Source organism: Melanaphis sacchari, unplaced genomic scaffold, assembly GCF_002803265.2.
Source record: "Melanaphis sacchari strain LSU unplaced genomic scaffold, SCAv2.0 Contig77_pilon_pilon, whole genome shotgun sequence".
Lineage (NCBI taxonomy): Eukaryota > Metazoa > Arthropoda > Insecta > Hemiptera > Aphididae > Melanaphis > Melanaphis sacchari.
Window position 1 is genome coordinate 146370 of NW_020271547.1, and position 14545 is coordinate 160914.

General features: G+C 24.1%; 1 protein-coding gene across 2 annotated transcripts in view; it reads left to right on the top strand.

The window, feature by feature from the left end:
* The window catches only part of LOC112601287, a 79931-nt gene that overhangs the window by 16182 nt on the left and 49204 nt on the right, over positions 1 to 14545 (top strand). For both annotated transcript variants that reach the window (XM_025348811.1, XM_025348812.1), the window contains exon 3: positions 13674 to 13888. In XM_025348811.1, coding sequence (XP_025204596.1) covers positions 13674 to 13888 — 215 coding nt within the window. The remainder of the gene's footprint in view (positions 1 to 13673; positions 13889 to 14545) is intronic.

Sequence of the window (14545 nt, forward strand, 5' to 3'; positions counted from 1 at the left end):
AGTTGTCACCTTTATAGTAGGTTATTGATTACATTTATTAGTTATTTTTATTATATCTATGCATGACTATATAATAAAGAAACTAATTCTCTACGTTTAAGTTGTGAAAGTCAAAATTATGTAACACTCACCTAAATACATTAAACATAGAGCAATAAAATTAACATTATTAATGTCTACTTACATTTTTAAATAAGTCAGTTAGTCAGTTATAGTTTATTATAAACGGTTAATTTTAATAGCTTAAAATTATCGTTGAACAGTATTTTTTATATGTAAATCGTCAGTAAAAAAAAAAAAAAAAATATCGGATAAGACACTTGGATTTTTACGAATGATGTATAATAAATATTTATTAAAGGAAATGCTAGGTATAGTATATAATATTATACTGCTCAAAATGGGTAATTTTTTATGTCCCTGGTGAAATTCATTATATATTTACCTCAGCTAATTTGTCACAAACGTTTAAAAGCCGTAAATTAATTACATTTCAAGCGATCGAATGAAAAGTTGCTTTATACATTGTGTTTTATAGAGATTCGAGCAATCGTTTGTCAGGATTAGAACGCTTTAAATTTCTCCCTTCCTTTACACCGATGATTTTAGACCCAACATTTTTTGTCCTTAATGTCATCCTCTTTCATTAATTTTATTTCATTAAAATGAACAACGGTAATGTGGTGAAAAGTTTGTCAGAAAATTAAACACGCTTAATCGAGAATAAGTAAATTGAACTTATTAGCGATTATTAAAGAACTTGTTTTTATATTTGTTTCATAATTACTAGAGCTTAAAATACAAGATAATAAATATACTATTAAATCTATGTCTTATATTTATCTTATTGACTACTATTTACCAAACATTTATATTATATTTATTAAGTTATGTATACCTAAAATACAGATTAATAACAGAATCAAACTAGATACTATATACGATGCACAAATTTAAAAAAATAACTCGAAAAGACTAAACTGAGACTGAATAAATGATAGTATGAAGTGCTGTAATTTTAACTTGAAAGATCAATAATAAATCATTAGATTTGAAAGACGATTATGAGACAGGTTCAGCGGAAAGTCAAAATATATGTCGCATCCACATAGTGAAACCACTCATTTCATGAACTGATAGTGAAATTCATTCAGATCGTGAATTTTGACGAAAATACATTATATGGACATTCATTTCATGAAATGGACAATACCTATATCGTGTACTTTGTGTAATTATTATTTTATTATATAATGGTTCATAAACTATCATTATACATTTATGCGTATATTATATTTTATTATATAAATAATTATATTTTAACAAAAATATTTTTATTTTATTTTTTACGATTTATTATGACATTGACTGTTACCTATTTATTATTTCATAATAAATAGGTACACGTATAAACTGCAAACACAATAGTAACTATGTTATACACAAACGCTCACTAAATGTTATTTTGTGAACAACTTAGGAGTTACATAGGTATCCGTCAACTGTCATCTAAATATCCGATAAAGAAACATTCATATGATATCGGATGTGAAATTACCGAAATTAAATTTGATATCTCTCCAATAGCCTCATATAATATAGATCACGGATAAAGCATTATTATCTTTATTGATATTAAAAAGTATGCTTTGTAACAGTCAATGTCATAATCAATCGTGAAAAATAAAATAAAAATATTTTTGTTAAAATATAATTATTTATATAATAAAATATAATATACATATAAATGTATAATGATAGTTTATGAACCATTATATAATAAAATAATAATTACACAAAAAACACGATATAGGTATTGTCCATTTCATGAAATGGATGTCCATATAATGTATTTTCGTCAAAATTCACGATCTGGATATCCAGTTCATGAAATGAGTGGTTTCACTATGTGGATGCGACATATACACTAATTCTAAAAGATAATTCAATGTTTTTAGTTCATTTTTCTTGAACTTGAAGAAACTGCTAGAAAAATATTTTTAAAAAAAACCCCCATCTTGACAATATTTTCAATATTTTAGATAGTGAAAAAACCTATTTATAAAATTCATATATCTATTACTCGCTTCACTGAAAATCTAAAATAATATGTTCTCTTACATAAATAACGCCTTGACTCTCGATATATATACGTACCACATAGAAAATTGTAATATTCACAATAAATCAAATATCAAAAGTTAATTTATGCAATCGTAAATATGTAAAATATATTTTAAAACAACATAAAACACAATTTTCTAGTATTACGTTGCGTTATAGTTGAAATACGCTAAAATAAAATACATGGAAATTCTAAAAAAAATTTTTCAATAACTAAATCAATAATCTCTAAAATTCTATAACATTATTGTAAACATAAGTGTTTAAACATAATTTACATTTATGCTTAATGTTATAAAATCATATAATCTGACGGACTATGTTTAAAATACACATGGTATTTATTTCATACAATTAAAAAAATTATTAGATATATAAATTATAAAAGTATATTTTTTTAAAATATGTATTATATATTTCTTTATATTTTCATATTAATTCATTATTATTAAACATTGTTTCAGATTAATTTATACATTTTTCTCTAGTATTACTTGTATTGTTATGGTTGATTATTACTAATATAGATCATAACAATATACTTTAAATAGATAAGTTTTGGTATTTACTTGAACCCTATGTTGTAATACAAATTTAACATTTTGATGTATACAAAATATTAATATTTTTAAATATGCAAAAACAAAATATAACAACGTGTGCATAACCAACAATTTTTTATTTTCAAAAATCATACTAGATAAAGGCATTTTAAAAATTACTTAATTGTATATAATATCAAAAACTTATAAAACTTTGCGATATATTTGCTACAAACTATTTATACTTTGAATTAATTCTTGAATGACTAAGAAAAAATAAATTTTTAAAATATTTGAATACAATTTAGTTTTCAAATTCTATGATTCGTTAATTTATGAAGTTTATTTTTTTTCATAAAATGATTAAAACCTATTAAAATAATAAAAAAAATCTTACTCATTCATACAAATTACTTACTAAATTATGGTGTAGATAAACCTACGTAGGTATACATAATTTTTAACGATAGATGAAGCTAAAATCACATCACAGGCCCACCCACTACTTTTTTTTAATAACTAAAAAACTAAAATCGTATAAATGTTGAAAATTGTTGTACATATTTATACAATTTTTTATACTAAATATTAGTGAAGAAAATGTTCAAAAATTGTAAATGGATGGGGCTAGGATAATGTAATTTTATTTGAATTTTTATATTTTATCATGAATTTTTTCATATGTTTATTCCAGTTATCATATTATAAATTATAATAATGCATATTTATTCAGAACTTAACAATTTAAATTACAGATTATATTATATTTTATTTTTACTACTTTAATGTTTTTAGTTTTAATTGTCCCTGTAAAATAATTCTAAAACGATACTTAATACTACAGAATTGATATGAAGAAATATATAAATTTTTTAAAAATATACTTTTATAATTTATACATCAAATAATTATTTTAATAGTATAAAGTAAATGTCATATTTGTATTTTTGACATAGCCCGTCAGATGGTGTAATTTTATGGTGACATGCGTAAATGCAACTTATATTTTAACACTGATGATATTGTCTGACAATAATTTTTAGACCATCTACATTATTCATTTTTAAAGCACTGTGTTTTCACACAATAGAAAAAAAAATCAGTGTTCTCAAGTTATATAGTATTTTAATACTGTATGTAGTAAAAGAACACCAAACATGTATGTATTGTTTCCGATTTACGTACCCCAAAATTAATTTAATGTTGGTAGCTTAAATATTAGAAAGAATTGACCTATAATCAACCAAATGATGAGAATATTTTCTAGGTCATCTCATAGGATTTTATTGATATTTTAATTTAAAAGTGATATGGCAAATAATATATTCCTTTGATAATACAACTTTTTATCTTAAATTTGATAATAAATAAATTGCATTTATTTTGAAAATTATGACAAAAATTGGTTTGCAATTTTCTATACTGAAGGTATGTACTTTAAGAAAAGGATACAATACGTGCAGGTTTTGCGTCCTTTCAGCTCTTAAGAATAAGTTCACAAAAATGAAACATCAGTAAATATTTAAATGTATTTCCAAAAAATGTTATGGTATTCCAAAAAAATATGGTATATTATTATAGTACATGTTATGCGTTTTACATAGTATATAAATAAAAAATATTAAAATAAGAATATTATATTATGTATATATATATATATATATATGAATAGATAGTAGGTAGGTATATAACTTCGGAAACGGATATACCTATAATCTATATTTACGTATTTTTCGGGGTAAAGGTTAAGGGCAATGGCATAAAGTATATAATATAATGAATTCCAGGACCAAGGGATGCAAATATTTTCCAAATAACGTGTTAAGTAAATGTGTATATGTGTGTGTATTACTGTGTATAGAAAAACCGCAAACCAGCCAATACGATAAAAATAACAAAATACAATCTCTACAATATTACGAGTATAAACGCCACCACGTAGTATATTTTAAATATTATATTTGTACTATACTGATGGATACTATTTCGTCCACGTGATAGATACAGTTAATTTATTATACACATGAAGGAGTAGATAAGATCCTTTTGCATTGCGAGTTATAATATTAATAATAAAAGTAGATATGAATAATATAATTTTTTTAATTGAAAAATAATGTACATTAAATATTTTTATGTTCTGTGAATAGTGAAAATGAGGTTTTATTAGAAATACGTATACTACAGTCGATTCTGCTTTATTAAGACACATCACTTGCATGTTATTTTGTCCTAATAAAGTGGTTGTCCCAATAACCCGAAATACAAAAACGAATACATAAAGTAGTTGAGATACTGATTTTTTTTATATATTTTTATTTTTACAAGTTACATACAATTATAGAAATTATTTAATAATACAAAAAGAAAAACATTATATTATAACCTAATTATTTATAAAAATAAATATCTACATATAAAATACAATGTACATACACGATACACATATTTTTTATTGTTTTATTATGTATTTTATCTTATTTAAAAAAAAAAAAAACTGTAAATATTACTTTATTTCTTACGTATTATTTTTTGTGATACTCGATAAAAATGCCCCAATTATAAAGATTCGTAACCCAAATAAGTGGTGAACGTTTACTCTACAAGTATATATTTGTTTTCATAATTGAAGAATTATCTCTATTATGCGGTTCTCCTTATTAACCAGTGTCTTCATTAAGCGGAATCGACTGTATTAACAAAGATTATGTACGTTTGGATTTTTTCCGACGATACAAAAATTATAAAACCCAACAGGTCAATTTCTTCCCTGATTGGTTTCATGACACGTGTTATAACCTATTTTATACTGATGTGTAATATTTTGAATATATTTAATTAAATTATATTAAATTATAAATAATTAGATCGACAACGTATCAAAATAAATGTATATACGTATAACGTAATAATTATAGAGGCGAAGGAACTATTGGAGCGCTATATAGGTAAATTATAAAATTATACACACGTTCCCATGTTACTATATTTAAAATTTTTAAATAATTAAACTATTGAGAAAAAGGGAGTGATATGATCACTAAATCACTCTGTATATCTCTTACATGATACAAAAATACTCGCACGCGTGTGTGTGAGGTATAAACGCAATAAACTGCTGATACTAAGTGTGGGTGGAACGGCGTTAATGCGATCGCCGCAGGTGTGAAATGTGATTTGCAAAAACTGTGTTCGGTCCAGTGGTGGTGATATGACTCCCGTTAAAATTCGTATTTTTGTATTAAAGTTTTTTTCTTCAAATGCTTTTGCCTACCAATCTCTACGGGCTCACGTTAAAAACTATTACACGCTGTCTCACTCACTTTCTAAAACTAGTCTCCAAAACTCTTATTCTTTCTTCAGCACTGCACACTCGTACAATACTATTTTATTCGCATTGCCTGTTACCACCGTAACGGTGTCTTTCAGACCATATACCAACAAACGCTATAAACGCACTTTAAGACTTGCGTATATGTTTACACATCCCCGCCGTGATTCATCCATCCAATTTGATTTAATGTAATCAGAACTTTATACGTACTGGTCGCCACGTAATATACACGAAGATATTATATATACATCATATGTGTGTGACGTTCATTGTACAATTCGGGGAGGAGATGCTATACCTTTACGTGATCTCCGCGGTGAGAAGTGTGTTTTCGAATTTTTCAAAGGATTTGAACTGCGAATTTTTACAGTGAACACATGAAACCAAATAGCATCACATCAACAACCAGACATCCTTTGACCTCCTGGCCTTTTCGTCAAAAACATCCCTTTTCAGGGCTCTTTTGACTTGCGCGCTGTCTATCATATACAAAAAAAAAAAATTGTACATTTGCGACTATGTATATAGGACATACACGCATATCAAAAAGTGTTGCATATAGTATATGTGTGTAAGTGAAAATTTTTTATCCTAATTTAATAATATATGGAACATTTCTACTCTCAAAAAAGACATAAAAAAAAAAAATCAAACCAAATAATATACCAATGGGCACCCGAAAAAACAAATTGACTATGGCATAAAATAACTTGGGGAATCGGAAAAACCATTTGCACTTTTATATAAGTAAACACTACATACATATACGTTATGTTATAACAGTTAATGAAAAGCACGAAAATTTACTTCAAGAGCCGCTATAGACACTGTAATAAGTACAGAATGTTGAGAAAAAGCAAAACTAATAAAAAAAAATTATTTCTTTTCTGTTACCTATTCAGCTTGGATTTTCATGAAATAAAAATACGGATGTGTATAATTTAAACAGCGGCTAAACGAGTAACATACAGTGATACCGTGTGACTGCTCCGCCTGGTCCCTATATGATAGTTATATAATAATAGTATTACAAAATAATCCATTGTCACACTAAAAATATATATTTTATCCTGTATTACTCGTACTTTTCCGTACTTTTCGAGTAAATTATTTGAAAAATTAATTTTACAATATATTTTATATCATACCAACTTTATAACCCGACTTTACCCTGGAAAAAATAAACTAATATATGGCGCTATATTGGTGTATCTCGGTTTTAGTGTATTCCAGTCACGGGCAAATTTGTATCGGTCATTTATCCCGCTTCGAGAACTAATTCAATCAAAATGGATAATTTTCCAGAGGAGCATTTTATATAACTCTTGATATGTTTTAAACTTGGTTCAAATTACTCTCTAAATTTCCTTGAATTTTGAAACTTTCATTTTAATCGATCTGGCAATTTTTGAGTTTAAAAGCTATAAGGAATGAACTTTACCTATTGTTGTGAAAAAAGCAATAAACTAAACATTATTTTGTTTATTTAAACATATCCCACAGAAACCCATAGCAGGGTGGTTACTGGTTAGTGTATACAATTTTTATTTTTATATATCTTTATTTCTGCAATTCAGAAACCTACAGCTTAAATTTATATGCAATAATAATTAACTATTTTATGTTCATAAGCTAAAATAAAATTCATACATGAACCACTCTATAACAACTTATAAGGGTAAAAAAAGAAACTTATAACACCCTCCAAGACTTAGGAAATGTATTAATATAATGTTTATTGGAATCAGTCTAGTAGTTTCTGAGTATGTTATAAAAAAAAAACTAATTTCACACACACACACACACACACTTGTATATATATTACGTATAGGTTAAGTTAGACTAGGTTAGGTTCAGAAAAAATTAAAATGTCTTCACTATAATAAAGTTAAAAAAGCATAGGAAAATTAATTATCAACATTTTAAATATTATAATAAGTTATAAGCTACATCATTTATTGACACATTTGGTGGCGGGGAATAAGAGGATATTCATAGCAAAAGTAGTTAAATGCAGAGGGACGTTATACATATTAATAGGTACGTATAATAATTATTAGAACATCCTGTGGGAAATGCACACCAATAGAGTTCTCGCCAGTTCAGGATATAAAATAATTAATATAATTTTATTTAAAAATATTACTATTACGTATATATTACCACTTATACAATCCACCTTCCCATCACCTACGGGCTGTGAGTTCTAATTAATAACAATAAATTATATTATAAAATAACAGATATATACGCATTATATAATTTTTATTATGTTATGTGCACGTTTGGGTGGAACACGAACACCTATCACATAACGACATAGCGTGTATTGTTTGGCAAACTATAGAGACATAGAGTAATACAATATTATACGCCTATGATGTTTATAAATAAGGGCGCTCATTTTAATTGCTGTGTATGTACACAATGTGAATCATAATTTATGATTCACATGCATCATAAATATGTATAATATAATAAATAATAATGTATATAAAATATTATAGTAACTTGATACACACATAGCACATTTTAGTTACTACAACGTTGTGCTCTCAACCATAAAAAAAACTAATAACACACTAATAACACAGATCGCGCGTTTGCTATTTTTTTTTTTTTTTTTTTTTTGATATACATTTATCCAATAATAATATACAATATTATATTATATACGTGAATTGTGTACATAATATACATATAAATAATGATATTGCATATTATTATGTTTGTATTTTGTACAAACAGGATGATTCATCAAGCATACTCATTCCCAATTTTTCATTTAATAATGATTTTATTTATTTTGATTTTTGGAAATTTTTGAGTCTATTATGTCAGCCATTCGGGCCCATTGTCACTTCTACAATCTCTCTCCGTGCTTTTCTATATATTAGCAACGTTTTTCTATTCGATATCCCCAATTTTTAAGGTCCTCAATTTTTTTAGTACAAGATAGTGCAAATTACACAATACTCTTTTATCTAGTTTTATGTAGCAATTACCAAAATTAGTTTTTAGAAATGGCCCAAATTTTATTTTTTTTTTCTTGAAATGTTTATGGCGCATATAATATATCCGTAGATTTATCAAGTCCATTTTTTTTTGCAAAATTCCCTTGCAAAAATTATATTTTAAAATAAATTTAGACCATATTTTCAAATCTTTGAAATTTTTTTATGATTTGAAGAATGTTATATTATGTAGATATAAACTTATGCTTTTTTTTTTTTTTTTTAATAAAAACCTCTCTTTTCTTTTGTAAATTATTTAATGGCTACCCATCAATTTTTTTTAAATATTGACTTACCTAATAAAAAACTAGTCAGAATAATTTTTTAGTTGTTAAAAGGAAAGTTTTGTATTAAAGATAATAAACCTTAATAATGGTTTAAAAAAATTATAAATTAAATGTAAAATCTAATCTATTATTTATAATATTTAGATAATTTTAATAAATATAAATATTGATAGATTAATATAAATTACCTACCTAATAAAATATCCAAATCACCAAAGATCTCATATTAGCTAAATCAATTATCATTGATCAATTACCAAGTATTTCTGAAATGAATGATCTTGCAACTATATAATATGTGTACTCGCTGTTGTAATCCATTGAAAAATGTTTTGAAATTTTTTTTCTATCTTTAAAATCTGGGTTTTTTTCAAAATTATTTTTGGAATATTATTATAAAGATAAAAATAAACATTCTAGTTATTTTTTTGCAAAATTTTCATACGAATCAAGACGTCATATCGTTTTTGCGTTTGTCACGCAATTTTCACGCTCGAATCGCCGACTAAAATAAAAAAATGGTGTGACACGTCGATTTGTATTAGAACACTACAAGATAAACGGTGGTATTTATTTGTTATAATTTAACATATATGATTAATTAACACAATATTTTAGGTTATAAAGTAATCAAATTAAATACACTTTATTTTGAAAATCAATTTTTATCTACACAAGTTTTTCAATGTGACCTCTATTAACTTTGATACACTTTTTCATACCACGATGTTATAAACTCCAAGTTTATTTGACGAACGATATCAGCTAGATTATTAATTCTCATCAAAAGTACCTATAATATTAGGCACACTAATAATAAATACAAAATAGAATGTTTATCATATAGAATAAAAATAATTATGCAACTGTGATACCCAAAAACTGAAATTTCTGTATTAAATACACAAATAGTTAGTTTTTTTCTAACTTATGAATTATGATATTACTGATAAAAATGACTATATTATAATAAATGTGATCATTTAAGGTTCTATTCACCCTAAGTTTGTTATTATTTCATTATTGTAATTAGTTGACAATTTAAAACAATGTGATAATTAATCATGTATGTTTAATGACAACAAATAACTACCACCAGTATTTATGTTGCAGTATTTTCATATAAATCGACGTGTCACACAACTTTTTTTTTTGTCGGTGATTTGAACGTGAAAACGTGCAACAAGCGTAAAAATGATGTGACATCTCGATCATATGAAAATTTTGCAGAAAAAAAAAACAATTGGAGTTTTTATTTTTATATTTAAGATAATATTCTAAAAACCCAGATTTTTAAGATAGAAAAAAAAATCCAAAAAAAAATCTTCATTTGGCTATCATAATAAGTACACATTACTTACAAGTGACCAAATCAATTTTAAAAACTCCCTGTATAAATAAATAAATTATCTTTCGTATACAAAGTTAAATAATTTAAAAATTACTATTTTAAATTTTATTTAATACATAAATATTTTCACAAAAATTATTCACTAAATAATTCACAGTAGAAAATAAGGGTTGTCATTTGAAAAATAGAAATTTGAATCTTCATAAAACACTCATCAAATAATACAAAAATCTAGAGCATTTGAAAATATAATTTTATATTAAACTAAAAAATCAAAAATCAGATTTTGATGTATTGCATTACTGAAAAAAATGAATGGGCATGCTTAGCGAATCAATCTGTAAATAAAACAGTATAGTACAATTCTGTACACAAAATATAGATACACATTTTTAAATTAATATAATATCAACCGTATAATATTATGTGATATGGAATTAAATTGATGTCTATAAAATATATGTATTATACATGTATATAAATCAGGGCTTGTAAACTTTATAATAACGTTATGATTATAACGATAAATTTTACAAAAAACATTGAGATTTGTAACGTAATTATAACGGAAAACGATAAACATAAATAGTTTAATAACACAAAACAAAACATAACAATTAACAAAATATATGATATATCATAAAACAAAACATAATGCCAAACGTTAATTATAGTATATCATTAAATTAAATAATTAATTTCCAATTATTTAATAGTTATAATTTATAAAATATATTAAAATTTTAATTCTAAATAACGAAAAACGCAAAAGTAGAATAACGTTTAAATTCTAAATAACGATAAACAAAATTTTTTTTCAAACGTAAACCCTGGTATAAATTATTAATTTATTAAAACAATTATTACGGTTCATTGTCAGTAGGTATCTGGTATATATTATAATACGAATAAAAATAATAATAATTTATATAATTTACACGCAGTACCTAATTCGATTAGATTTATACACAAAATATATTTAGTTGTACATGTTTTGTACAGTTTTAAGGATTTTAAATGTTATTTAAACAGAACACTTAAAATATTTTGTAATTTTAAAATTAAATTTTGAATTATACTTCAATAAAAATATTATTTAATATTTTAATATTTTTAAGTTTTTAACTATAATGTGTGTAATAATTAATATTTTCGAACAAAATATTTACACAAACAATAATCAATACATAAAAAAAAAAAAAAAAATCTTACACTTCATTTATTATACTGAGTATTTTAGATTATAAAATAATGATGTTTTTGCATTTACATTTAAAATTTTAGTGTAATGACATATTGAATATTTTTTTAACAAAAATATTCCTACATTTTAACTTACATGTTTTTGTACATATAATTAAAGTTTTTCATTAAAATAAAATGTATAACAAATTATGATACCTATTTGTAACTAAGATTATATGCTTTGAGAAAATATGTAGTTACAGTTAATTATTTACAAAATTATACAATGAAAGCTCTAGTTCATAATTAGTATTCTTTAAAAACAAAGTTAATTTATTATCTTTGTTTTTTAATTTGTATTTAAAATAACAAACTCATCAACAGTTTTCATTTTACCTATTGTATTAAATGCATATTTAAACATAACTAGAGGTAGACAAAAAATGTGTTTATAAGTTTTAAGAATAAAAAAGAATTGTTTAATAATTATTGTAGTTAATAATCCATATATTTTGTTTGTTATTTAAATAAAAATAACTTGAGTGGGTCAAGAGTAAAAAATGTCCAGTGCTTTCCTTAATCAATTTTATCAATTTTAATTTTAGTATTATGGTAGCATAATACCAAAATTAAAAAACATTATTTAACAGCTATTATATGTATAAAAACGTATCATGAAATAAAATTAGTGATTTAAATTAATAAATTATCTCTATTTAAACCTTTTTTTCATATACAACGATATATCATTAAATTCAAATTTAACACACACATTACAGTGATTCACTTGACACTTAATGTACAGCAGAGCAGTAACAACATTTACAAACCACAACAAAGCAGTAACAAAGCAGTAACATTTTACATCAACAAAGCAGTAACAACATTTACCTACCACATTTTGAAAATTAAAAACGCTTTACAATTAGGTTAATTAAAAAAAGATATTAATTAAATATCTTGATGTATTTAAAAAATAAATTAAAGTAGAAACTATAAAAATAATTTGTGTAACAATATATACAAATACAAGTATATATAAGTATATAATTACAAAGATAAATTGTTTTTATTTGTTACAGGTTTAAATTTTTAAGTTTTAACATATAATAAATGCTAAACAAAGCTTAGTTGATTTAAATTGAGTCAGCAAATGATTAATTTATTAGGGGCGATTCACCATCTATTAATCATTCTCAAAAATCTCACATCTTTAGAATAAATTAATGCAAATTGTGTACCCTTTTTATATTTTAACACTTTACAGTAAAGTTTTACAGATATAAATCTGTAAAAGACAATTTTTTGAGTAAATTATTTTTCATTTTAATCCAATAAATTAACAAACGACAATATAGTTATAAATATTTTTACGAAAACTTATTATCCAAAATATGTTTTAATTATATATACAAAATATTTTCTACATACGAATTATATTTTTAAAACGCTCATAACTCGCTTTATAATTAAAATACCAAGAAAACCTATAAAAATCCACTAGATAATATTTTTTTATAGTAAGTTAATTCAACTTAATATTAAATATACCAAAATTAAATGGATCATTTAGAACGTAATATGTTCTATATAATACGTTTATAAGACAGAGACATCGCATTCATATTTAGTTTCTTCTAAAGTACCTAGTTTAGAACCTGCTCATAAGTATTTGTTTCATGTTCTATTTATTATTTGAATGAACCTTACTCTAAACATATGGTAAAATGTTACACACAAGAAATTTTTTCAAAAAAACTTGTCTAAAAACTAACTATAAATCAATAAACTTTATTAATATTAAACTATCATAATAATTTGTTGTTTATTTTTCAGGTAGAATAGACCATTGCAATAAGACTGTTGATATCTATGAAGATATTACTAGTCCAGAAGTAACATCATCGAATTTTGGCAAACCACTTTTTTGTTCGTACAGATTTCGTTCATTTAAAGGAATTCCCAAGGACTATATTCTTCGAATTAGATTTAAAAAATTTAAATTTGGAGTATTAGTCAATGGAACATATTGTCAAGGAGGATTCATGCAGGTAGTTAACACTAATATATGCGTACTTATTAGAACAAACATTGTATTAAGGAATGTAAATTATAATTAGGTAATTTATGTATGTTTACATACGCGTTATAATAAAGGTGTTGAGACTAAAATATAATAGTAATGGTACTTTAAGAGAATAAAAATGTTATATTTAAGTAATCTTGAATCTTGTACATTAAAATTAGGTACTGCTATCATTTTTAGAGTATAATTTCAAGAATGGTTTTACAAACATCTTTTCTACAGCAATAAAAACTTCCTTACCTATTATTATACGAAAAAATATGTTTATAAAAACGAGTTTCTCTTTAACCAAACGACTATCCAGGGAGTAAAGTTCCACGCTTAATTATTTCAGTTCATAACAAATTATACCAAGCTTTAGACGTTCCAAAAACTTTATACTTTAAAATGTGGTTTTAACAATTAAATATTTTATTTATTTTATAAATATTGAACAAATAATATAATACATTACTTAAACAAATAGAAATATAAAATATCTAAATTAGAAAATATATACTAATACTGCAATTGTACAGATATGAATTTACTACAGTAATAAAAATACATTAATAAACCAAAATTATTATTAACTATAATAATTTAGTCAGAGGTATTCAACAAATAAAAAATCGAGCCAGTA